Source organism: Carcharodon carcharias, chromosome 25 (genome assembly GCF_017639515.1).
Source record: "Carcharodon carcharias isolate sCarCar2 chromosome 25, sCarCar2.pri, whole genome shotgun sequence".
Lineage (NCBI taxonomy): Eukaryota > Metazoa > Chordata > Chondrichthyes > Lamniformes > Lamnidae > Carcharodon > Carcharodon carcharias.
In genome coordinates this window covers 10058853-10084568 of record NC_054491.1, presented here as the reverse complement: position 1 = coordinate 10084568, position 25716 = coordinate 10058853, and the positions used below count along the sequence as shown (strand labels likewise).

The 25716-nt window shown below is 45.6% G+C and overlaps 1 protein-coding gene across 2 annotated transcripts in view; it reads left to right on the top strand.

Annotated features, from left to right (window-relative positions):
* Window positions 1–3876: 3876 nt before the first annotated feature.
* The window catches only part of snx19b (sorting nexin 19b), a 182625-nt gene continuing 160785 nt past the window's right edge, over window positions 3877–25716 (top strand). For both annotated transcript variants that reach the window (XM_041174199.1, XM_041174200.1), the window contains exons 1-6: window positions 3877–5692; window positions 9434–9572; window positions 10490–10590; window positions 17160–17276; window positions 17686–17816; window positions 18315–18408. In XM_041174199.1, coding sequence (XP_041030133.1) covers window positions 4025–5692; window positions 9434–9572; window positions 10490–10590; window positions 17160–17276; window positions 17686–17816; window positions 18315–18408 — 2250 coding nt within the window. In that variant the 5' untranslated portion in view covers window positions 3877–4024. The remainder of the gene's footprint in view (window positions 5693–9433; window positions 9573–10489; window positions 10591–17159; window positions 17277–17685; window positions 17817–18314; window positions 18409–25716) is intronic.

Genomic DNA, 25716 nt, shown 5'->3' with positions numbered 1-25716 from the left:
AACCAGGGAACTACAGGCCAGTCAGTCTAACCTCAGTGGTGGGGAAATTATTGGAAGCAATTCTGAGGGACAGAATTAATCTACACTTGGAGAGGCAGGGATTAGTCAAGGACAGTCAGCATGGTTTTGTTAAGGGGAGGTCATGTCTGACCAATTTGATTCAATTTTTTGAAGAGGTGATCGGGTATGTAGATGAGGGCAGTGCATTTGACATAGTCTACTTGGACTTCAGCAAGGCTTTTGATAAGGTCCCACATGAGAGACTGATAACAAAGGTAAGAGCCCATGGGAATTTGGCAAATTGGATCCAGAATTGGCTGAGTGGCAGGAAGCAGAGGGTAATGGTTGAGGGGTGTTTTTGGATGCCTGTGTCCAGTGGGGTTCCACAGGGGTTGGTTTTGGGTCCCTTGCTGTTTGTGGTATAAATAAATGATTTAGACTTGAATGTAGGAGCATTGAACAGTAAGTTTGCAGATGACACAAACATTGGTGGGGTGGTAAATAGTGAGGAGGATAGCCTTAGACTACAGGAGGATATAGACGGGCTGGTCAGATGGGCTGATCAGTGGCAAAAAGAACTTAATCCGGATAAGTGTGAGATGATGCACTTGGGCAGGACAAACAAGGCACGGGAATACATGGTGAACGGTAGGACCCTGGGAAGCATGTCCACCGGTCCCTTAAGGTAACAGAACAGGTAGATAAGGTGGTTAAGAAGGCATAAGGGATACTTGCCTTTATTAAGTGAGACATAGAATATAAGAGCAGGGAGAATATGCTGGTTAGGCCACAGCTAGAGTGTTGCGTGCAGTTCTGGAATCCGCATTATAGGAAGGATGTGATTGCACAAGAGAGAGTGCAGAGAAGATTTACCAGGATGTTGCCTGGGCTGGAGAGTTTTAGTTATGAGGAAAGATTGGATAGGCTAGGATTATTTTCCCTGGAGCAGAGGAGATTGAGGGGGGACATGACTGAGGTGTATAAAATTATGAGGGGCATAGATAGGGTAGACAGAGAGGAACTTTTCCCCTTGGTGGAGGGATCAATAACCAGGGGGCATTGATTTAAGGTAAGGGGTAGGAGGTTTAGAGGGGATGTGAGGAAGAATTTTTTCACCCAGAGGATGCTGGGAATCTGGAACTCACTGCCTTAAAGGGTGGGAGAGGCAGAAACCCTCATAACATTTAAGAAGTATTCGGATGTGCACTTGCGATGCCATGACATACAAGGCTATGGGCCTAGTGCTGGAAAATGGGATTAGAATAGTTAGCTACTTGTTTGACTGGCGCAGACTCGATGGGCCGAAGAGCCCTTTTCTGTGCTGTAAACCTCGATGACTCAATGAGAAGTTCGGGTTCTGAAGAAGAGTCACATTCAACTCAAACATTAACTCTGGGCGGAATCATCCCAGATTTGCACTAAGTGGGTGGGTAAAATGACATTTAACTCGCTGGCCACGATGGTGGGTTTTCACTTCATATCATCCCAAACCCACCACATTATTTACGTATTCCTGGGAAACATTCTGGTTCCATGGTGTTGGGCTCTCATTTTCCCATCTGCCATCACCTCGCTGCTTCATCACGCCGGGTGCCAAATCTCAGTCCACCCACGTGCAACACATCTCAGTGCTTCCAGTCCACGACTGCTGCAGGGAAGATGTCCACAAAAGGCAAGAAGATTGCAGCCCCCAGGTTTACTGACATGTCACTGGAACGCCTTTTGATGTCCTCTACCCCCACTCTGGCTGCAGGATGGGCAGTGGCATCACCAATCCAGCATGGCAGGCAGTGGCAGTGATGGTCAATGCCAATGATACACAGAAGAGATTGGCCATCTAATGCAGATAGAGGATGAATGATCTCGCTCATGCAGCCAGGGTATGGCAATCAGCTCATCACTCTAAACTCAAAATCAAGCCCAACACACATTTACTGGCATCTCACTCACTGACAGCTCAAGGGACATTCCCACACACATACCATCACACGTCCAACTGCCCTCATCTCCTCTGGAGACTGCCTCCTCAGCCTCACCATCTTGAGGCCACTTGCACAGATCAACATGTGCCCCCAACACACAACCTGGGTTACCTTCCTTCCCCAGTACACAACCTCATCCTGCTGCCTCTTCCCTTCCCTGAGGCCAGTTCTCCCCCTTCGCCAAGCAAGCCCTGGCCCTGCAGCTGTTGAAAATCCACCCATATATGGCTGATCTGGTAGGTAGAGACCCACCTGTGAGCTCCCCTGAAAGTGATGTGGTGCTGTCTGTGAAGCCTGGCGCTGATGACTGTGAGTGCTGACTGAATCAAGGTAGGCGAACAAACGTTGAAGTCCCGAGCAATGTGCAACCCGCCAGGTGCATGTTGCTGATGTGCTGTGCTTTTCCGTCAATGTCAGCGGACGATGCAGCAGGAATGGTTGGTGGTGGGGGTGGGGTGGGGGTGGGGGGAGAGGATGAGCCCTGTGGGCTGGCTTTATAATGTACTGATGCAGTTTGTAGCACAGGGAACCTCCAGGAGGGAGTTCTTATTTTGTTATAGAGTTAAATGCACACATGTAGCTTACAATGAGGCTCCTGATGTCTGATGGTGGGTTCGCTTGAGCGGACAACCACAAACTAGTTTCACGCTGTTCAGGAAGCCGATCCTGCCAGATTGTCCGCTCACTCCAATGAACACACCCGACGCAGGCGGGCATGGAAAATCCTGGCTTCTGTTTCTCTCTCCACAGATGCTATCAAATCTGTTGAGTTTTTCCAGCACTATTTTTATTAATGTAGAAGAGGTCCCATTGTGCTGAAGGTGGAGCTGTCGATTAGTCCTCCAGTGGCGCTGTGATGAGTTGACGTTTCGAGTCCTCATGACCCTTCAGCAGTTCTGCTGAAGGGTCATGAGGACTCGAAACATCAACTCTTTTCTTCCCCGCCGATGCTGCCAGACCTGAGTTTTTCCAGCTAATTCTGTTTTTGTTTTGGATTTCCAGCATCCGCAGTTTTTTGTTTTTATAGCGCTGTGATGAGTCCTCCTGTTCTGTGGGTGGCGCTGTCGATGCATCCTCCTGTGCTGTCGATAGCGCTGTTGATGAGTCATCCTGTGCTCCAGGTGGCGCTGTCACCAAGTCCTCCTGTGCTCTAGGTGGCGCTGTCCATGAATCCTCCTGTGCTGCTGATGGTGCTGTTAATGAGTCCTCCTGTGCTCTAGGTGGTGCTGTCCATGAATCCTCCTGTGCTGTAGGTGGTGCTGTCGCTAAGTCCTCCTGTACTGTCGATGGCACTATTAATGAATCCTCCTCTGCTCTTGGTGGCGCTGTTGGTGAGTCCTCCTGTGCTGTAGGTGGTGCTGTTGGTGAGTCCTCCTGTGCTGTAGGTGGTGCTGTCGATGAGTCGGCCTGTGCTCTAGGTGGTGTTCTAGATGAGTCCTGTCCTCTAAGTGGCGCTGTCGATGCATCCTCCTGTGCTCTTTGTGGCAGTTGGTGAGTCCTCCTGTGCTGTTAACAAATCCTCCTGTTCTCTAAGTGGCGCTGTCGACGAATTCTCCTGTGCTCTAGGTGGCGCCGTTGGTGAGTCCTCCTGTCCTCCGGGTGGCGCTGCCGGAGAGTCCACCGGCGCTGCCGGCGAGTCCTCCTGTGCTCCGGGTGGCGCTGCCGGAGAGTCCACCGGCGCTGCCGGCGAGTCCTCCTGTGCTCCGGGTGGCGCTGCCGGAGAGTCCACCGGCGCTGCCGACGAGTCCTCCTGTGCTCCGGGTGGCGCTGCCGGAGAGTCCACCGGCGCTGCCGACGAGTCCTCCTGTCCTCCAGGTGGCGCTGACGCCCGCCACCAACAACCCCCACCCCCCCCCCCCCCCCCCCCCCCCCCACCCCGGCCGCCAAAACTCCTTCCCCGGATGCAGCGGTTCGTGACCTTAATCCCTTCCCGGGGTATTTGGATGTAAACAGATGCTGGGCCGCCGCTCTCCCGCTGGCTAAAGCTGCGAAAGGTGGGTGAGTGGGTGGCTGAGGAGACCGGCAGCGGTGCCGCCGGCGGGATGCCGCCGGGCAGTGCGGAGGAGTCGGGCCGGCTGCTGCTGAACGAGCTGCGGCGGAGGAAGTGGCTGGGGGTCGGCCTGCTGGCGCTGGCCTGTCTCGCCCTCCAGCTGCTGCTCAGCGTCTGGCTGCTGTGCGCCTCGGTGCTGCTGGCGCTGCTGGGGGGCTGGCTGGGCGCGCAGCTGGTGCTCAGCCCGGCCAGCCTGGTCCACCTGGAGCGGTTCGTCAGGCTGGAGCCGGCCCAGCGAACCCCGGGCTCCGAGCAGCTGCTGGCCAGGGAGATCGAGGGCACCGTCGCCAAGATCGTCCGGGACTTTGTCACCCCTTGGTACAGGACGGTCAGCCAGGAGCCAGGCTTTGAGAGCGAGGTGCAGAGGGCGATGCACGCCACGGCCCTGGAGCTGAAGCGGAGGGTGGAGCGGCTGGACAGCAAGGGACTGGCCCGCAAGGTCCTTGTCCTCTGCAGCTGCCACCTGGAGGTCTACGCGAGGGCGAGGAGGGCGTCCGGCCAGAGGCTCGGCCGCAGCCGAGCGGAGGGGGCCCACCCCGCGTGGCAGGCGTACTGCAAGGTCGGCGACCCGCACGTCGCCCTTCAGAGCCCTGCGGCGGAGGCGAATTACGCCAGGGGCATCGTCGACCTGCTCTTGCACGCGCTGGTGCCCCGTCCCAATCTGCAGACCAGGACGGGGAGATTTGTGGTGCGGGAGCTGATCGCGTGCAACGTGCTTCTGCCCCTGGTAGGCAAGATGGCAGACCCGGACTGCATAAACGGCATTGTGATAGAAATGTTTACACACTCAAGCAGCGAGGAGAAAGCGAAGGCGGCACCCTTGCCGCTGGAGGTGCCCACTTCCTTGGTTTTGCAAGCCCAACAAGAGGCAATCGCTGAAACCGTACCGGCTCCGGAAGCTGAAGACCTCCCCAGCTATGATACCGTTGACAATTTCGAACCCAACCTGCAGGAGACTGATACATCAGCGGATGGAAGTGTGAGTAAGTCCAGCGGAAAGGTTGAGAAATCTACACGAGATGTCACCAGTGGTTATGATCGCCAGAGGCCAGACAAGTTGAACCTCTTCTATTCATGTGAGGAATTTGAACCGGAATGCCCCCAAAATGATGTGAAAAAGGGTTCCACAGAATCTTTAACACAGCTACCAACTGAAGAACTGGCTGTGGACAGGCTGACTCCAGCGGAACTAACTAATACTTTTGATACACCCGAAGATGCAAGCAGTGATGAGCAAAACATAGGAGAATCCACAGTTTCGGATACATATGCTTGCTTGCCATCATTTGACCAAAATACAGCTTCTCTGGGGCTTGAGAATGTTGATGATGTTGGGAAAGAAGAGGCATTTGCTAAATTACCGACCTCCACCACGGTTCTAGCTCATGAGACAATCCGAATTCTTTCCAGTCAGCATCCTTTTCAGGAAAAGGAGACTATTCCATCAGATAATCTAACCTGTAACTCCTTAGATGTTGTGTCTGCAGGACCTGTGCACACATCTTCACCTACCTCAGTGAATGTGTCCACTTATAGTTTTGAACCTCTTTGCAGCCCGGACACACCAGTGGTGATTCACAATTTGAGAATCAGTGGAACAGTCACAGCAAAAGAACACAGAGGAGGAGGAGTTCACCCTTACACATTGTACACTATTAAGGCAAGTCACTTTAGGATGATGAAGCAAGTCACTATATTGAATAATACTCATCTGTTAAGGTTTGGAAGACTGTGGCTCCTGAAATGTCTTGGTCAATTTAATCATTGAGGGCTTTACACAGACAAGGGACATCATCAGCTCAATCTCCTCTCTGTGCTAGGTTAGGTCATCTCAGCCTAGACTTCTATGCCTGTGGGTTGTGATGTGAGAAATTGTTCATTGTTCCTGCTTCTGATTGTTCCTTTGGGGATTATGAGGGGTTTTGACAGAATAAATGAGGAGAGACTGTTTCCCTTGTCAGGAGGATTGGCAACCAGAGGGCAAAGATATTATTGGCAAAAGTACCAGATGAGATGAGAAATTTTTTTTACGCGGCAAATTGATATGACCTGGAAAGCACTGCCTGAAAGGGTGGTAGAAGCAGATCCAGTAGTAACTTTCAAAAAGGAATTGTCTGCATATTTGAAAAGGGGAACATTTGCAGGGCTTTGGGGAAGAGCAGGGCACTGGGACGAATTGGAGAGCTCTTTCAAAGAGCCTGCACAGATATGATGGGCTAAATGGTCTCCTGTGGCATGATGACCATTCCTGGATGGCATGTGGGTGGACATCTAGTGAGGTCAGCCTTGCTGGTTGAATGGTTTGCTGTTGCTCATAGCCAAATCACTATATTCAAGAATACTCTGTGAATAATGGCCATCGATGCAAGGTATCAGAGAGTGACTTTGGCATATGAAATGTTATAAAAGCAAGGAGTCGGTGCTTGCAGGAGAACAAAAGAGGGAAGAAAATTTGCACAAAAGTGAAAACAAATCTTTTTCACAAAATTTTCCAAAAACTTGGATTATTTGTGACATTGGATTCTAAACGCTTCTGCATCAGTGTGTGATATTTGAAGAGCTGACTTCAGAAAGACACCATGATGTGTTTCACTGATTTGTGCTCTACAAAGTATATAAGAGGCCAGACCCCTTTATTTTCCCTGTCTACTTCTATTTTTACATTTTGAGTGCACCTCCTCCAGTTCTGCTCCCTCTTGAGATCTCTGCGCTTAACTAATTATGTTCTCTTGCTCATCACTGATTTTAATTACTGCCACCATTGGTGGCTGTGCCTCCAGCGGCTGAGGCCCTAAGCTCTGAAATTTCATCTGCCTCTCGACCTCGCTTCCTCCTTTAAGACCTTCTTAAAACCTATCCCTTATGTGACTAGATGTCAAATTTTGTTTGGTAGCGATCCTGTGAAGCGCTTTGGCTTATTTTCCTGTTTTGAATTCATTACATCAATAAATGTAAGTTGTCGTTGATTAGTTCACACGCTGGTTTTAGCAACTCAGTGGCTGGCAGTGTCATTGTGTTTATAATATAGGATGAGTTGCTTTGGGAATGAAACCATGGAGGAATTTTGGTGTGTTGATGGAATTTAAGTTGTCAGAGGAAATGGTGTATTGCAATGTCTGTCAGAGTTTGAGACTGTCAGTGAGAGGGCATTGCAACCTGTAAACAAGGCACTGCAGTACCATATAACCTTGCATATAAAACAACTCATGATGCAACCTGCTTATTTCCTCCAGTCAAAAGAAGTTCAGAAGTTATCTGAAGTCCACATATAAGGGCCTTGTCTATCTTCGCAGCTTGCTAGAGAACAGGAAATCTGTGTTAAAGATATCTTGATTGTCGCACATGAGAGCAGCAAGGAGACGGGGAGCAGATGACCCGGAGCCTGAGGGAGGAGGACCCTGGAGTATGAGAGTGCAGAATGGGAGACCGAGAGCTAGAAAGAGGAGGAGAGGGTACTGAGAATTGAAGAGGTGGGAAGCACCATTATAAAGTAGTGAGGAGAGCTTTAATAAGCCAAGAGCAGTTCAGTATTGTTCTCAGAGAAAGTTCTGAGAATGTCCTCACACAAACAACAATTTACTTTCAGTTACCTAAACTCCTAGTTTCACATATGTGTGTGTATATATACATCAAGTGTGTTTTTATATATATATATATATTATACATATTTACATATATATATTGAAGCAATTTAAACAAATAAGCCATTATCCTGGGTATATTTCTTTAAAAAGGCAATTTAGTACAATAGCCCATATATAGAACTGTCTCTGGTATAGTGCGACACAAATTGTGTGACCAGTTGTACATTCTCTGATGAAACTCAAGCTGAGATGAACTAAACAGTGCAATTCAGGAACTGAATTCAGGAAGTGAACTTCTGACCCAATTTCTCCATCATGAAGACAGTCTACTTTCACCTCTGTAGCATATACCATCTCCACTCCTCCTGCATCTGCCCCTGGAAAAAAATTATTCCTCCAAATCACTTAGAATGTCACTCTCAAACTAATGACTGTCTTGCCTTTGGCCCTCCTTCCACCACTTGTACAGTTATTGATCTGCTCAATTATACCCTCACCTCCTTGATGCTTTGCCCCCAATAAAACCCTTTCTCTGACCGTTCCAACTGGTATGATGCCCCCCCCCCCGCTCCCTTAAATCCAAGGGCTGTAGAGGTGAACATTTATGGTGCCCCAGCTGGTTTAGTTGTTCATCTGGCTCAAACACATGAGGCACTATCAGGCCCTGCCTTCTGCTGAAATTACTCGATTAAACCAGGACCATTCTGAAGCACAAAGATTACCCCAGCTTTTTTTCTCTCTTATCAACCAGTGTTGATTGAGGGATAAGTGTTGGGCCAGGACACTGAGGGTAACTCACCTGCTCTTCTTCACAATGGTGCCATGGTACCTTTTGCACCCAGCTGAGAAGGCAGACAGAGCCTTGATTTAACATCTCAGCTGAAAGCCCAATTGCTGAAAAATTAGCAAATTAATTTAAAACAGATTGCCAGAAGAATTTCTTCATTTAACTGTTTGGAGTAATTTGCTGGGCAAGGCAGTAGAGAGTATAAATTGGGGACTTTCAACTGATGTGATATTAGGAAAGTTGGGACACTGGATTTCAATTGTGGCTCAGTTGGTCACACTCTTGCCTCCAAGTTCGAGGTTGTGGGTTTAAGTCCCGTTCCAGAGACTTGAGCACAAGTATTGTTGACAGCTCACTGCCGTAATGATGGAATGTTGCACTGTCAGAGGTGCAATGTTTTAGATGGGATATTAAACCAAGGCTTGTTTATTATTACCTCTCAGGTGGACGTAAAGAACCCTGGTATTATTTTGAAGGAGAGCATTGAGATTTCTCCTTGGTGCTCTAGCCAATATTTATCCCTCCAACAACGTCGCAAAAACAGATTATCTGGTTATTATCACACCGCTGTTTGCCAGACTTTTGTGAGCGAACTCGTGCAGTGTTTCCTACATTACAACAGTGACTATACTTCAAAAATACTTAATAGGTATTTTTAGCTTTAGCACTGCGTGTTGCAGTGAAGGCGCCTTATAAATGCAGTCTTTTTTATTTTTAGAGGAATATGTTTCGTTGGACTGAATTGCTTTTCTCTTTCTAACTTGCGCTTCGAAGATGCACTTATTTGTAGTGTTCAAATTTCATTTAATAAGAAATCAAAATTTTAGAGTAAGTCTTTAAAAAAAACCTTATGGCAAACATCAAAAAGATTTACAGAGAATAAAATATGTCCAATGCAGAGATGGAAAAAGTCTGCATGGGTTTTGTGTAAATTAAATGTTTGACTTTGAGTTAGCTTGTTTGAAGATTGTATACCCTGTGGTGACATCACTTATTTTGCATAGACAAACATATTTAACTCTTTTAACAGTATGAAACTGCACTGGACACAGAGAATCCTGGAACACTCCAGCAGGTGGCGTACCACACTGTTAATCGACGCTACAGTGAATTCCTGAACCTGCAAACTAGACTGGAGGAAAAGGCAGAACTACGCAAGCTCCTCAAAAGTATGGAACTTGATAACATTGCAAAACCTAATCTTCCAAACCCATCAAAAGAATCCCCACCTATTGTAGCTCTCAGTGTAACAGAACATCGGAGTGGGAATAGCACCGAGAGGTGGAGCGAGGAAATGAAGAAGTGCACAAATGCATACAATGCATACATCTTGCTTCACTCTGCCCTTGCTAGTTTTAAATCAAGAGATTCATATAAATGTCCCTGGTCGACTGTTTTTATCATTCTGCCTCTGAGGAAGCAGCTGCCTCTGTTTGGCACTGCCTGAGCTTGGGAACTGAATATGTGGAATGCACTGTGGATAACGTACCATATTTTATGGTGCTTTAACTGTTCCACTCAATCTTTTCTGAAAGCGTTGATTGTCATGTATCCTACAAAGTATTCAGTAAAATGCAAAACATTGTATATTAACGTATGCTGGTAATAATAACCCTGTGCATTCAAAATACGCCATTATTTCCCTTAATATTTTAGAACTGTAAATTGTAATAATAAAACATGTGATATGTTTCTTTACTCATTTTTGCTTTTGAATGCCCAGATTATATTTATGATTCATTGAGTGGATGAATAAATTAGGTCTTTTTCTTTCTCATGAGTTGCCTTGCATATTTCTTCTGAAAGTATTTTTTTTCCATGAATTTAAATTAAATGATATTTGTTTGAGTGGTAGAATTTTAAAAAAAAACCTTCAGAATATTTTAATATTTGCCACATTTCTCTAAATTGTTTCCAAATCCCACTCAATACGTTCGCTTTGGGAGTTTTTCAGTTTTATCAGGGGATGCGAGCTGTAATAATTCAAAAACATCGTCTTCAGACCACCATGTGCAAAAAGTGGCGCAATTTTTATAACCCAGATTTTGTTTGACATTCTCATTAATAGAATTTTGTTGGTTTCCAGATGTTAAAGGACCAAAGAAGCTCTTTCCTGACCTGCCCTTTGGAAACATGGACAGTGACAAGGTTGAGGCTCGAAAAAGCCTTCTTGAGACTTTTATTAAGGTAGGAGAAGAGTGACGCCATGACTGTAGTGCTTCTGTCCCCGTGGGCGATAGTTGACCATTTTGAAACTAATCAGTTTAATCTATTCTTGCAGTGCCTCATTCAGCCTCTATTCAGTCCTTCTCTTGCATATATCCAACACACGCATGAAGAACCCCTTTATTAAAAACAATAAATGCATATTTATTTATTTTTTTTGAAAAATATACTTTATTCATAAAATATCTGGAAGAACATTCCAAACCATTTCAAAATCACCATCACGAAAAGTACAATCAGATTCAACTTTTACCCATGTATCACAAGGTGCATCAATACAATCGATGAATATTACAATTATTTCAATATGGTCAATGCAGACAATCAGACAAAGGTATTGGAGTTATCAACATACATCATGTTGCACTCTGAGGTGCTTCAATACAATTATAATACACTCAGTATTCCCTGCATACATTAATTTTGAGCTGTACAGCCTGAGGGGCTTTCAAGAGTTCCCAGCCCCTCGGTGCACTATGGCAGAAAGGTCTTAGACAGCGACCTTTCCCCATTGCACCCTTGCGCCGGCTGCCCCAAGATTTAGTGCGTCCCTCAGCACGTAGTCCTGGACCTTGGAATGTGCCAGTCTGTAACCCTCGGTCAGGGACAACTCTTTGCGCTGGAAGACCAACAAGTTTCGGGCTTGTTTCGGGAAGACCAAAGATGTCTTTCACCGAGTTGATGATCCTCCAGCTGCAGTTGATGTTTGTCTCGGTGTGTGTCCCTGGGAACAGCCCATACAGCAGAGTCCTGTGTCACAGAACTGCTTGGGATGAACCTCGACAGAAACAATGCATCTCTCTCCAGACCTTCTTTGCAAAGGCACAATCCACAAGGAGGTGAACAACGGTCTCGACCCCAGCACAGCCACCTCGAGGGCAACGTGCAGAGGGGGTGAGACTCCTGGCGTGTAGTAAGGATATGACCTTGAGGGCCTTTCTCACCACCAACCAAGCTATGTCTTGGTGCTGTTGGAAGGTTCTGGCAGTGTGGCATTCTGCCAAATGACTTTGACAGTCTGCTCGGGGAACCATCCTACAGGATCCACCCTCTCCTTTTCCCTCAGGACCTCTAAGATGTTATGTGCCAACCACTGCCTGATGGACTTGTGGTCATAGGTGTTTCACTGCATAAATTTTTCCACGAGGGACAGGTGGTACGGCATGGTCCAACTACTTGGAGCGTTCTGCGGCAGCGTGGCCAGACCCATCCTTCGCAACACCGGGGACAGGTAGAACCTCAGCACGTAGTGGCACTTGGTGTTTGTGTACCGAGGGTCTACGCACAGCTTGATGCAGCCGCACACAAAAGTGGCCATCAGTATGAGGGCGATGTTGGGTACATTTTTCCCCCCTTTAGAGGCTTGTACATCGCGTCCCTGTGGACACGATCCATTTTCAACCTCCAGATAAAGCAAAAGATGGCTCAGGTGATCGTCATCGTGCAGGAGTGTGGAATAGGCCAGACCTGCGCCATGTACAGCAACAGCGAGAGTGCGTCACACCTGATGACCAGGTTCTTACCCACAATGGAGAGGGAGCGTCGCTCCCACATGCCCAGTTTTCTTTTCACCACAGAAACTCGCTCCTTCCAGTTTCTAACACATGCCCTGGTCCCTCCGAACCATATCCCTAGCACCTTCAGGCCGTCAGCCCTGACAGTGCAGGGGACAAAGGATCGGTCAGCCCAGCTCCCGAAGAACATGGCCTCGCTCTTCCCACAATTTACCTTGGCTCCCGAGGCCAGTTCGAACTGGTCGCAGATGTGGATCAGTCTGCGCACCGACAGCGGATCCGAGCAGAAGACGACAACATTGTCCATGCAGAGGAAGGCTTTGACCTGAGTGTCTCCACTGCCTGGGATTGTCACTCCTCTTATGCCCGGATCCTTCCTGATAGACTCAGCAAAGAGTTCTATGCAACACACAAAAAGGACAGGGGAGAGAGGGCAGCCCTGCCTGACTCCAGATTTAATAGGAAAGCTATCTGATTCCCACCCATGATTGAGACTGCGCTACTGATGTTAGTGTAGAGCTGTTGAATCCAATTGCGAATTCCCTCCCCAAACCCCATTTTGGAAAGCAAATCCACCGTGTAGGTGTGCGATATTCTGTCAAAGGCCTTCTCCTGATCCAAGCTGATGAGGCAGGTGTCCACATCCCTGTCCTGCACATAGGCAATCGTATCCCTGAGCAGCGCGAGGCTGTCAGAGATCTTCCTGCCCGGCACAGTGCAGGTCTGGTCAGGATGGATCACCAATTCCAGAGCGGACTTGACCCGATTGGCGATGACTTGGACAGAATCTTATAGTCCACATTCAACAGTGAAATAGGTCGCCAATTTCTAATTTCCTCTGTTTCCCCCTTGTGCTTGTAGATGAGGGTGATGATGCCTTTCCTCATGGATTCTGACATGCTGTACTCTCGTACATTTCTAGCAGGTCTGGGCCGATCAGTCCCACAGAGCCGAATACAACTCCACCGGCTAGTCGTCGCTTCCGGGAGTTTTACTCTTCTCGGAGGACTCAAGGGCCTTAGTCAGTTCGTTAGGAGTTAGCGGTTTGTCCAGGCTCTCCTGTGTACTGTTGTCTAAGACCTCCGTGATAGAGGACAGGAAGGACTGGGAGGCCGTGCTGTCTGTGGGCTTCACGTCATATCATCCGGCATAAAAGGATTTGCTGATCCTCAAAATGTTGGACTGCAATGACTTTACTGAGCCATCTTCTTCCTTCAGGCTGCTGATCACAGAGCTCTCTCTGTGTACCTTTTGGAAGAAGAAACGTGAGCACATCTCATCCTGCTCCACGGAGCGGACTCTGGAACGGAAGATGATCTTGGAGGCCTCCGAGGCAAAGAGTGAGGCTTGTTGGCTCTTCACCTCTTGGAGTTCCTTCTTGACATCGACCCCCATCAACTGCAGCCGGAACAGATTCTGCATGTTTTTCTGGAGTCGGGACATTTCCCTCTGTTCCTTTCTAGTTTTCTGGACACCTTTGAGGATGAAAAACCTTTTGATGTTTCCCTTGATCGCTTCCCACCAGTGTGTCAGGGACTCAAAGAGGGGTTTCACGGTTCTCCAACCTTTGTAATCCCTCTTGAGCTCCTCAATGTTCTCTGGGGTCAGCAGTTGCACGTTTAGCTTCCATGCCCTCCTGCCAACCCTCTGGTCTTCCTCTAAGTGACAGTCAGCCAGTAGGAGGCAGTGGTCAGAGAAAAACACTGGCTTGACGTCGGTGGATCTGACTGTGAACGCACGGGACACAAACAGGAAGTCTACCCTGGAACAGATGGACCCGTCTGGCCACGACCAGGTGTATCTCTGCTGCGCTCCATCTGCAGGGTTGCTGAAGATGTCGTGCAGCTTGGCATCCTTAACTGTTTCCATCAGGGATCTGGACGTAGCGTCCAATCTGCTGTTGGCCCTGCCTGATCGTCCAGCCGCATCGATGCTGCAGTTGAAGTCACTGCCCAGAATGACCGGCCTGGAGGTTGCCAGCAGCAGTGGGAGCTGCTGAAAGAGCGCCAGCTGCTCGGCCTTTTGTGCCGGGGCGTCCACGTTAATTACCCGGAGTGGAGCATTCTTGTACATTATGTCTGCTACGAGGAGGCGCCCGCCCACCACCTCCTTAACCTCGGAGACGGTGAAGTTGCCTCCCCACAGCAGACTACCCAAGCTGGAGGAACGAGAGTCATTTCCTCCCGACCAGATCGATGGCCCATGGGACCACCATCTTGACCATTGCCTGTAGGAGCTGAGGTGCGGTATCGCACACTCCTGCAGAAACAACAGGTCAGCTTTGATCTTGGCAAGGTAGTCCAAGGTCGCAACACATCGCATAGTAGATTTAATGATACGCACATTTATGGATACAATCTTTACACCCATTTTAAAGTATTTAGTCTCTCACCAAACCTGTTGTCTCTGAGAGTCCCAGGCCTTTGGTCTGCTCCTGCATACCCATAGTGTTCACAAATTGCCTCACTTTGAATGGGCTGAGGAAACTGTCCTGAACCTCCCCATTGGCAATGTTCTGCTCAGTGGCATCTGGGGGTTCGTGCAGAGAGCGGGTTTGAAATGTCCTCTGTTGGAGAAGCTTCTCCAATCCTCTCCCCCTCTGGGGCGTTGCTGCTCCCGGCTTCCCGGAGCTGGGGTGCGCTGAGCGCTTCACTGCTCCCAGATTCCTGGGGCTGGGGTGCGCTGGCCTCTTTGGGTTTTGGGCAAAGTTGGGGTACGCTGGTCTCCTCATTGTCTCCAATGTTCTGGAGCTCAGGTGTCTCGTCCTCCAACTCCCTGGAGATTTGCCGCTTCTTCTGTAGATGTTGCCCTTTCCCTTCTTCGTCTGAAGAGCAGCTGCCCTCAGATGGGAGATACCTCTTGCCACTTGTCTGGGAAGTGGCTTGGTCTCTTAGCCCGTTCTTCTGTTTGGCTCTCCTCACCAGCTGCCATTCCCCCTGCTGATTTTCCGCTGCTTCCTCCTCCTCCATTGATTCGCTCTCCTGAGGAGTGGGAGGTTCAGGGGGAAGTGCTGTTGATTGGCTGTCTGCTGCCTCAATTTTTTCCTCCACCTTGTCTCTCTCTGTGCCCTCCTTTGTCCCGTTGTTCTCACTGGGGGCCTTGGTGGTTGGAGTATTGCAAGTGTCCTTGGTAGTAGTGACACGAAACACTTCTTCTGCTTCCCCATCGTTGGCTTTGGCTGCCTCTGCATAAGTGAGGCAGTGTTTGGGGCAGTTCCTGTAAAGGTGGCCTGCCTCGCCAAACAGATTGCAGCACTTAGTCTGTTTGCAGTCCTTTGTCTGGTGCCCTTACTGTTTGTAGTTCTTGCAGAGGGCAGCGCTGCAGTTGGCCGCCACATGACCAGACTTGTTGCATGAGCGACAAAGTTTGGGCTGCCCAGCGTAGACAAGGTAGCCACGGCTTCCCCTGATAGCGAAGATGGAAGGAGAGTGGAAGACGGCTCCCTTACCATCGGTCTTGAGCGTGACCTTTATCTGGCGTTTGCATGTCCAAATCCCGAAGGCGTCTCTAACCTTGGTGCAGCTCCCAACCTTGTCAACGTACCTGGCGAGGAAGGTGAACACATCAGCGACAGGAACATGGGGGTTGTAGAGATGCACAGTCACCACACGGTCCTGTTGCCACGGCAGAGCAAAGAGCAGCTCCACCGTCAGGATCTTTATCCCCGTCTGGTCTCTCTTCTCCTCGAACACCTTCAGGAACTTGACGCAAGCTGCCACACGCTTGAAAGTCACGTCGAAACATCCAGCGCTGGGGAAGTCTTGCAGTGAGTAGATCTCCTCCACTTCAAATCCACACGTCTCCACAGGATCCGCTTGAAGAAGAAGGCCCGATTCATGGATGCACTGCCTTCGCTGTCCTTTACCGTCATCCAAACGGTGTTACGTACCCCCATGGTATGGGGCTCGACTGGTTATAGCCAACACTTCATGACTACATTTGATCTTAGTCAAAAGGCCGAGAAGCGATCGATAAATGCATATTTATATCTGTGTCCATCAAAGCAAGAGCATTTATCTAATTGTGACACCTGGAGTCAGCTTTGTGTATGTCTAGTGTTGGTGTGGCATAATTATGTGCAGGGACTTTTTTCAATATAGTTTCCACAATACGATTCAAGTCCAGCCGTAGAAGTGCAGTTCCTACTGCATCCAGATAATGTTCTGCATTTCCCACGCCAGCCGTCTGTGGCTTCACACAGTAAGATTTTTAGTTTGTGGAGTATTATGGGCAATTTTGAGACAGATGTTTGTTTTGCCAATTGGTGTTTGATTGAAAAATCCCAAATTCCCTTTATGTATTGTCTATGCAGTCATCCTAAATTTACCATGTTGTTTTAATAAGAATCATCATTGACCTTCCGTTTCAACTAAAATATCAACAAAATAACATTTTCCAAATTCTGTTCCTTTGTGTTCATTTCTTTTGAGCCCCATTAAAAAAGTGCTATTTGCATATTGCTTTGCACACTGCACCCAATGCAGCTGCTGTGTCTCCCTGGTTTGACACCTTCACTCTTGTATTAAAGGCCTTCTACTTGAGTCTTGCAGAAGAATTCCTTGTGTAGCCCATGTTCAGCTGTGCCAGAGACTAAATTGAGTCAACTTGGGAATAGAATTTGTCTAGTGGATTAGCAAATTGGACATGTGCTGTTTGTTTTCAATTTGTAACATAATGGCGAGCCTAACCAGGTTGTGACTTCAATACTTGTTGGCTATTTATTTGTTCATGGTATACAAATAGATCACTGGAAACCATCATTTGTATTGTACATAGATATGTATTTTGGAAAACTTAAGTTGAACTCCATCAACAAGAAGATCAAATCACTTAAGCCTTCATTTAATTGCAACCTCCAGGTATAGTCAGATGATTCAGCAGAGTACAGCCAAGGTGCTGAAAGTGATTGAAAGACCAAGTCTGCTAATTGCGTTTGTTAACTTTGAATTATTTTTTTTTTCTGTCCTATTTTCTGTGGAACAGTTAAGGAAATAAACTTCTTGCCTTTTTATGCAGCAACTGTGTGCCATTCCTGAAAGTGCGTATTCTGAGGAAATGCAGGAGTTTCTGGCTCTAAACACCGATGCCAGGATTGCTTTTGTGAAGAAATCATTTGTGTCCAGGATTGACAAGGTAACTTTGTAAATGTTTGAATAATTTTGGTTAAGTTTTTATTAAACAGCTTCTCTTCAAGAGCTGCTATTTGTTTAATACCACATGGTGATAGCTACCTATTTTCTTTTAAAAGTTGGGAATATTCAGTTCTCAAATTCTGAGGCTGAATTTGCTGATGTTTGGAAACATTAAAACGGTTTTGGATCCTAGGTGTGTGTTTGAACTACGGTGGATTAAAATCCCCAACAAAATTACTTTTTAACTTTTCTTCAATATTTAGAAGGTCAACCAAAAGAATGGTGGCTGTAGGTGGGGCTATACATGGGATATTTTGCGCAAGGAAATTTATACTGGAGAACGGTTTGAATGGGATCGATCGAAACAGGTGCAAGGAAATTTATCTTAGCATGGGTTGTTTCTCCCGCAGATTGTTGTCAGTGCAATTGTGGACACACTGAAGACCGCATTCCCCCGAATCGAACCCCAGAGTCCTACTGAGGATGTGGGAGAGTGTGAGGTGGATGGAAAATCTCAAGGGGATGGAAAGAAAGCGACCAAGTAGGTATCAATTGAAAACACAATATAATTGATGTCTGTCAGTCTTTGAAGCCTTTTGTTTTTCCCATACAGCTGTGCTTTTTATTTATCCCCCATTGCCTCCCTTTCTTTCCTGAAGAAGTTGTTTCCTATGGTATACTGTTTCAAAGGCCTGGTACTTTTCCCTTGGCCATTTGAAAAATAAATAAATGAACCTTTCACAGTGAATGGCTAAGCCCGTTTCTGTCCCTTTTCTGAAGTCCTGTTTTTAAAGAAGTAAACTTAAGGAAAATACTCTCAAATGCAAAGTCAAATGGTGGATAATTGAGGTATGGTTTATATCTTGCAGGAGGGAACTGGAGTGAAAAATTATTTGTGAGCTAGGGACAGAACCACAGGAGATTTTAAATTGAATATTGTGAATTAATTTGGAAATTTTATATGATCGTATTATATGTGACAAATATAGAAATTGTTCCTTTGTTAGCAATTGAAATATTGTCAACTTTATTTTTTCAGATCTCGTCTGAGGTTTACTTCCAGCAAGATTGCTCCAGCATTGAATGTTGGTGACATTCAAGCAAAAGTCATGTACTGCTACAATGAGAACAGCGTAAGTCACCAGTTTTCTTGCTTTACTCCCATGCTAAATGTAGAAGCATGCAAGTCAAATGATATATCTGTTTGTAGTCCACTAAAGATGAATATTTTAAAATCAAATCTTTTGTGATATCCGTTCTAATTCCTAGTTGTGCTGTTCACCAGGATTCTGAAGTTGTCTGCAAATTATGCAATCTACTTCGTATGTTAGTTTTCCATTCGCAGATTTGAAGGCTGCTATGTAGAGTTCAAATATTTCACCAAAGAGCCTGCTGATTTTATTTTGATGAAAGGCACTTTTATTATCTGCCTAGTAGCCTGTCAAGTACTGAGCTGAAGAGATAACCACATCTCTCTCGTGTCGCAATTCTGGAAACGTATTTTTGTTTTGCTCACTCTTGACATTGCTTCCTGATCTATTGCGTCTCAGAATTAGAAATGTTAAAAATGCTAGTCGACGCTGCCTATAATTAGTGCTCGGAGACCTTCATAGATAAGTAGTACCTTAGGGTTAATAATTTGTTACAGCTGTCCTTCGTTAGGCGTACCATTTCCATACCAGTGATGCTTAAGACGGCTATTATCTCGTTAAAGTTTTGGAGTTAATAGTTGAAAGTGTTAAGAAGGTGGATAATGTAGATGCAAGCAACTTCTGGTACTTGGACAAAACTGGAAGCCACACACATGGGAAATTAACGACAGTTCAGCAGGATTTGAGGTGCAGAATGCAACTTCCAAATAAAGCAGCTAGTGATATGTTAAGTCAATGCCTGTTTGAAAGAAAAAATAGGGTTAGAAACGGGTTTGAACGTCCTGGAGCCAAAGGTATGTACAGTGATACAGGTAACCAAACATCCTGTAGAGTAATGGCCCCTGAGCTGTAAATGCCAGATCAATGAAGACACTTAGGTAGAGGACGTACACATTGTAAGCCTAGGTAGGACTGGAAGTTTGACCTGGGTGTGGGGTGGGTGGTATGGAGCCAGTTTGAAGAACCTCTCCTCACAAGATTATATAGGGTTGCATAGTGTCCGTGATAAGAGTGGGTTACATTGTCTGCAGAACGAATAGGCTTGATGGCCTGAATGGCATTTATGAGTTTCACTTTTTATATATATATCACTCTCAAGTGAAAATCAAGCTTGCGGTTATTGTGGGAAATAAGGGAGTACAGTAAGGAACTACCAAACTCCAGTTGAATAAATGGGATAAATGATAAGGCTTGAAGTAACAACAATGTTGAACTTGGCACATTACTTTCTTGCAGTTTGTACCTCAGCACTTGATTCATAATATAAATGTATTTTGTTTTACTTTTTTCCATTCTTATAAAATGTTTCATGTTTAAAAAATATATACTTTTGGCACATTGTAGCTCTCAACAAAACCCATCGAGTTATTGTATATTTCTCTTTAAAGTATTTATGAAGCCATTCTGTGTGCTTGGAAATATTAATAGCAGCATCACAAACTCTCAATGAAGCTGAAACGCTGTTGGTGTTTAACTTCTAAATTAAATTTTTAATACGTTTGGAGATATGTTTTTCTTGTCGATATGAACAGCTGCTTAGTACTTAATGATGGGTGGGTTAGGTTTCTCTTCTACCCCATCCACAGCACTCTGTCCCAATGGAGTATAACTCCTAATCCACCCCCTATTCCTATATTTATTGAAATTGGTTTCTTATTTCTTACTCTAAACTTGCTCAAAGGTGGATTTACCCAATTAAGAAACAAGAGGAGTTAAGCAGATGTGCCCAATTTGGATGTGGGCATCACTGGCAAGATCAGCCTTTGTTGCTCATTCCTGATTGCCCTTGAACTGAATGGCTTGCTGGGCCATCTCAGACAGTACTTAAGAGTCAGCCACATTCCTGTGGGCACATGTAGGCCAAGTGGGCCTACCCTAAAGGACATTAGCGAACCAGATGAGTTTTTATCGATGAGATTAGTTTTGACTTTTATATTCGAGATTTATTTAGGTATATTGTATCTCTCAACAAAACCCATTTGAGTTATCGTATGTTTCTCTTTAAAGTATTTATGAAGCCATAAAACCATATGAAGTCATCAGCTACTGGAGTGGGATTTGAATCCATGTCCCCAGGTATTAGCCTGGGCCTCTGGATTGCTAGTTCAGTGACAATACCACTACACCATCGTCTCCCACTTTGGACAGGAGAGAAAGGAAGTGGACGTGTAGAATAAGTAATGACATCATCATTAAAAGGCAAATTCTATGAGCCAAAAAGCTGTGCTCTTCATTTTGGGATTTTTAACTATTACACATCTGCAGCATGTCAGCAAATCCCATGACGATAAATTTAGAAAGAAAGAAAAAGAACTGCAATTTTATAGTGCATTTTATGCTTTCAGGAAGCAAAATCGTTCATAGCCAATGAAACACTTCTGAAGTGTAACACTCAAGAACTGGAACAGACCATTCAGCCCCTCAAGCCTGTTCTTCTATTCAGTGTGATTGTGGCTGATCTGTATCTTAACTCCACCCTCCTGTTTTGGCTTCATATCCTTTCATGCCCTTGTCTGGCAGAGATCTATCGATCACAGATTTAATGTTATTGATTGAGCGAGCATCTTTTTTTATGGAGGAAGAGTTCCACATTTCTACCACCCTTTCACGTTAAGAAGTGTATCCAAACTTCTCTTCTGAATGGCGTGGTCCTGATTTTTAAAGTTATGTCCCCTTGTCCTAGACTCACCCCACCAGCAGAAAAAGTTTCTATCAATCCTATTAATTCCTTTCAAAAACCTAAAATCCTCAATCAAATCACCCCTTAACATTCTATATTCCAGGGAATACAACAACAACTTGTACTCGTTCAGCACCTTTAGTGTACTAACACATCTCGAGGCACTTCACAGGAATGGTATCAAACAAAATTTGATCACGTCATAGAAGGAGATATTAGCTTTGTCAAAGAGTTAAGTTTTAAAAAGCATCATAAAAGAAGGTAGAGAGGCTTAGAGATGGAATTCCAGAGCTTAGGTCCTTGGCAGCTGAAGACATAGCCGCCAGTACTGGAGTGATTAAAAGTAGAATGCCCAAGAGGCCAGAATTAGAGGAGTGCAAATGTCTTTGGGGATTGTAGTACTGGAGGAGTGTACAGAGAGAAGGGGCTGGCCTTTACAGGGCTCCGCAGTTCACGTGTAGTCTCTTCCCTCCCCTCGCTCCAGCTAAAAGATTAGTGCTCCGCAGCAATTTAAAGCGAGGAGCAGCTTTAATTGCTCTAAGGTGAGACTTCCAGCCCTACCTTGGAAGGAAGTCCTGCCTTAGAGAGCTGCTGGGCAATCAGATTGGAATACCTCTGTAGTCCCACCAGTGCCAACAGGAGCACTGGCAACTGCTGGGCCTACAACAATCTCAACAGGTAAGGAGGAAGAGTCCAGGTAAGCCAGGGTCTCACTGAGGGGTTGTGGAGGGCTGGGTTTAAGAGGCTGGGGGGGAGGATTAAAAGGAGTTGAATCCCCTGTGCGGGTTGGGGGCAGGGGGTCGGTGCCTTTGATGAGACTGGCGTCCTGCAAGGAGGATTTCCGACACCAGCCCATGTCGCTAAGGCTGCTAGGTTTCCTGCATTGCGTGAGCCTGCCTCCGCTGCAGGTAAAATACTTGGCAGCAGTGGGATGAGACCCTGAAGTGGCCATTAATTTCCAATTGAGGGCCTCAGCAGGCCGAAGAGCGGGTGGGCTGATGCCTTTCCCACTTGCCGTAAAATTTCAGACAGCTCGGGGGAGGATGGGGAACGCCATGTGCTGAATTTTACTTGCTGCCTGCCTTCAGACCAGCTGGCAGGGAAGTGTAAAATCCAGCCCAGGGAGTGGCAAGATCATGAAGAGATTTGCAAACAAGGATGAGAATTTTAAAATTCATGCGTTACTTAACTGGTAGCCAATGTCGGTCAGCAAACACAAGGACAATAGGTGAATGGGACTTGGTGTTAGTTAGGACGCAGGCAGCAGACTTTTGGATGACCAAAATTTACAATCCTAGTTTATGTAATCTGCCAGTATTCTTCACAGTGCTTCAAATGTGGCCAAACCAGGTTTTAGCAAAACTTCCAATCTTCTTGTTACAAAGGCTAACATTCCTTTAGCATTTTTAATTTTTTTTGTACCTATTTTGTTTTATCGATCCATGTATGTGAATCCTGAAATTTCCACTGTCCCTAGGTTTTCATGATAAAATTGCTATTCAGATCTATCCTTTAGTGTAAAATGGATGATCTCTCATTTTCTTGCATTGAAATCTATCTGCGGTAATTTCACTGACTCATTTAATGCATCAATGTCTGTTTGTTACTTTAGGCTCCAGTCTACACTACTATACCACAATCAAAATCCCAAAAACCTCAGTCAAATCATCTTCCATATTCCCTGAATATAAGCCTAGTTTATGTAATCAATCATTTGATGTAATCCTTGGAGCCTGATTACTTGTAATGTAGGCAAATGTGACAACCGATTTGCCAACAACAAGATCCCACAAAAAAGTTAATCTGTTTTGGTGGTTTTGAGAGATGAGTGTTGGCCAGGACGCAGAGAATGACCTGTTCTTCCTCATAGTGACGTGTCATCTTTTAAATCCACCTGAAGAAGCAGGCAGAACATCCAAAAAAATTGGGAATTCTGCAATCCCTCGGTGCTGCTTTGAAGTGTCAGCCTAGATTATCTGCTCAAATCTGGGGTGGGGGGGATGGGGTGGCTTGAATCTCCAATTGTTTTGGCGCAAAGAGCACTGATAGTGAGCCAAACTGACATCAAGGAGAAAATATTACTGTAAGTGAAGTACTTTCAATGTCAAATTCTCTTTATTCCTCTCTGCATCCCCAAATAATAAGGTTATTTTTCAAAATTCCCATATGTTACAAGAAGTCTCAATTTAAATCAGTGCTGCCCAAACCCATAGAGACTCAGCATTTCAAGTCAGGAAGATATCAGAGCAGCACTGAGCTGGAGTAACCCATAGCTAACAGACTTAATTGATTCCTGTCCTCATTGACTCTCCTGGGATTAATGTCTGTTGCATTATAAGATGCTGCTATGAGAGTCAGTCATTTTCTCTCTTGGTATTTATGTTGAGACTTTACTTTTCTCCCTTTCACTTGAAAACCCCGACACAATTGGTTGATGTTTTAAACCAAATATATAAGTTCTAATTAGATGGCACTGAATATAATTGTGGGCAAAATGGTTATGGGTCTACAAAAGAAAATAAAATAAAATAGTTCTATGAATCTGTATTAATCAGGTTCTGTAAAGACAGATTCACGTAATGTTGTTGCGCTAATGACATTGTCAGCATTTTATCCTCATTATGTCAGAACTTTGACTTCTAGAATAGATTGCATCTAAATGCAGAAAGGCAACAAATGACTCATTAACCAAATTTTGAAAAATTGCCATAGAGTTCGGATGATTATTATAGAACTCGTCTTTGTTACGTCTTGGCCTTCATGCTTGGTGATCTGATGTCAAAAGATACTCAGACTGAGGACTGTCATTAGTTTTTGGCAGGAGATCTTTAATGGTGCATTACTGTCTAAGTATTAACAGATAAGGGGAACAATCACATGGTGCTTGGTACTCATAAGTTAAAGCATTACTTTAAAATAAGTCTTGATTAAATATACAAAAAGCAGGCAAAGCAATTGAAATACACATATTTCACTTTTTTAACCCTCTATCTTCCTTTCTTTCTGTTTCTCATTCATACCTCCCTCACGTTCTGTTTATTCATTTCCTCCTGTGTCTCTTTCTGTCTCACATACACATAGATGTAAAAGTATTTACCATTGATAAATCCTACAATGAGTGCGGATTCACTTGGACAGCTCAGGGCGCGAGCACCAAAGGATGGATTCAAGGAAATGGATATGTGAAAGAGGCCAGAGTTCGGGGAGCATAGAGTGTTTAGTGTGTTGTAAGGCTGGAAGAGATTACAAAATTAGAGAAGTGTATAGCCCTGAAGTGATTTTAACATAGAGATGAGGAGCATTGGGAGACCAGGAGCTAATATAGGTCAGTGAGCATAAGGCTAATGGGCAAGTGGTGTTTGGTGCCGGTTAGAATAGGGGCAGCAGAGTTTTATATTATTGGAGGCCTATGGAAGATTGAGGATAAAAGGCTGGCCAGCAGTGCATTGGAGTAGTTGAATCTGGAGGTGACTAAGATATGGAAGACAGTTTTAGCAGCAGATAAGGTAGGGGTGGACATGGGCAATATTGTGGGAATGTTGAAACATAGGATTGGAAGCTCGGCTCAGTGTCACAAGAATGCCAAGGTTGCAAACAGTCTGCATCAATCTGAGACAGGGGCCAGGTAGCAGGATGGATCTTTAGTTGAGGGTTTAATATCAGTACAAAGCAAGATAAGAAACCATTGCAGACAATTCTCTGGCTATGACTTGATAAGTAAGTAGAATCAGGCTAGGGTCATCCAAGTGGGGACTGGAAGAGAGCTTTTGGAGGAGAATGGTGTGATTGATAATGTCAAAAGCTCCAGAGAAGTGAAGCAAATGAGGAATAATCCACCATGGCCTTCATCACAGTTAATGTCAAAGAATCATAGAATCTTAGAATGGTTACAACACAGGAGGCCATTCAGCCTTTGTATCAAGCTCCCTGCGAGAGCAACTCAGCTAGTCCCACTAATCCTTTTCCCGTAGCCCTGCAAATTTTTTCTCTTCAGATAATTACCCAGTTCCCTCTTGAAACCCACGCTTGATCAGGACAAAAACCTGATTGTTGCAGTTCAGACATGGAGCTTTGGGAACAATGTGTGCAGACCTGGGAGGTGACAGTATGTTCAAAGCCTTTGGAGAGGAAAGGGAGATCAAGGATGTGGGCACTGAAGGCCATTTTTTGAGGAAGAGGTAAAGATGACAGTTTTGAAAGGGAGGAGGACAGTACCTGGCTTGAGGGAGCTATTTACAAATTCAGCTAGCATGCGAGATTTGAAGGGAAATTAGATGGCCAGTTTAATGACTTTAAGAGATAGGACAGGAACTTGAGAAAGACTGCTTCAGAGCTAGGATGGGGAAAACCTTCAGGAAAGTTTGTCTTTTTTGGTGAGGGGTCGGTACCTAGTTTTGCAGAAAAGACAATTGACAGGAAGGCAAAATATCCCCCCTCGTCCTTCGCAACCTGTGATACATTTGACCACGCCGTCCTCCTCCAACGCCACCTCAGTTGTCTAACTGGGCGAAACTGTGTTCATCTGATTTCATTCTTCGCCATGAAGTTATTGCCGGAGAATCACCTGCAGTGGCTTCTCTTCCCACTCCTGCACCATTAGTAACACCCTG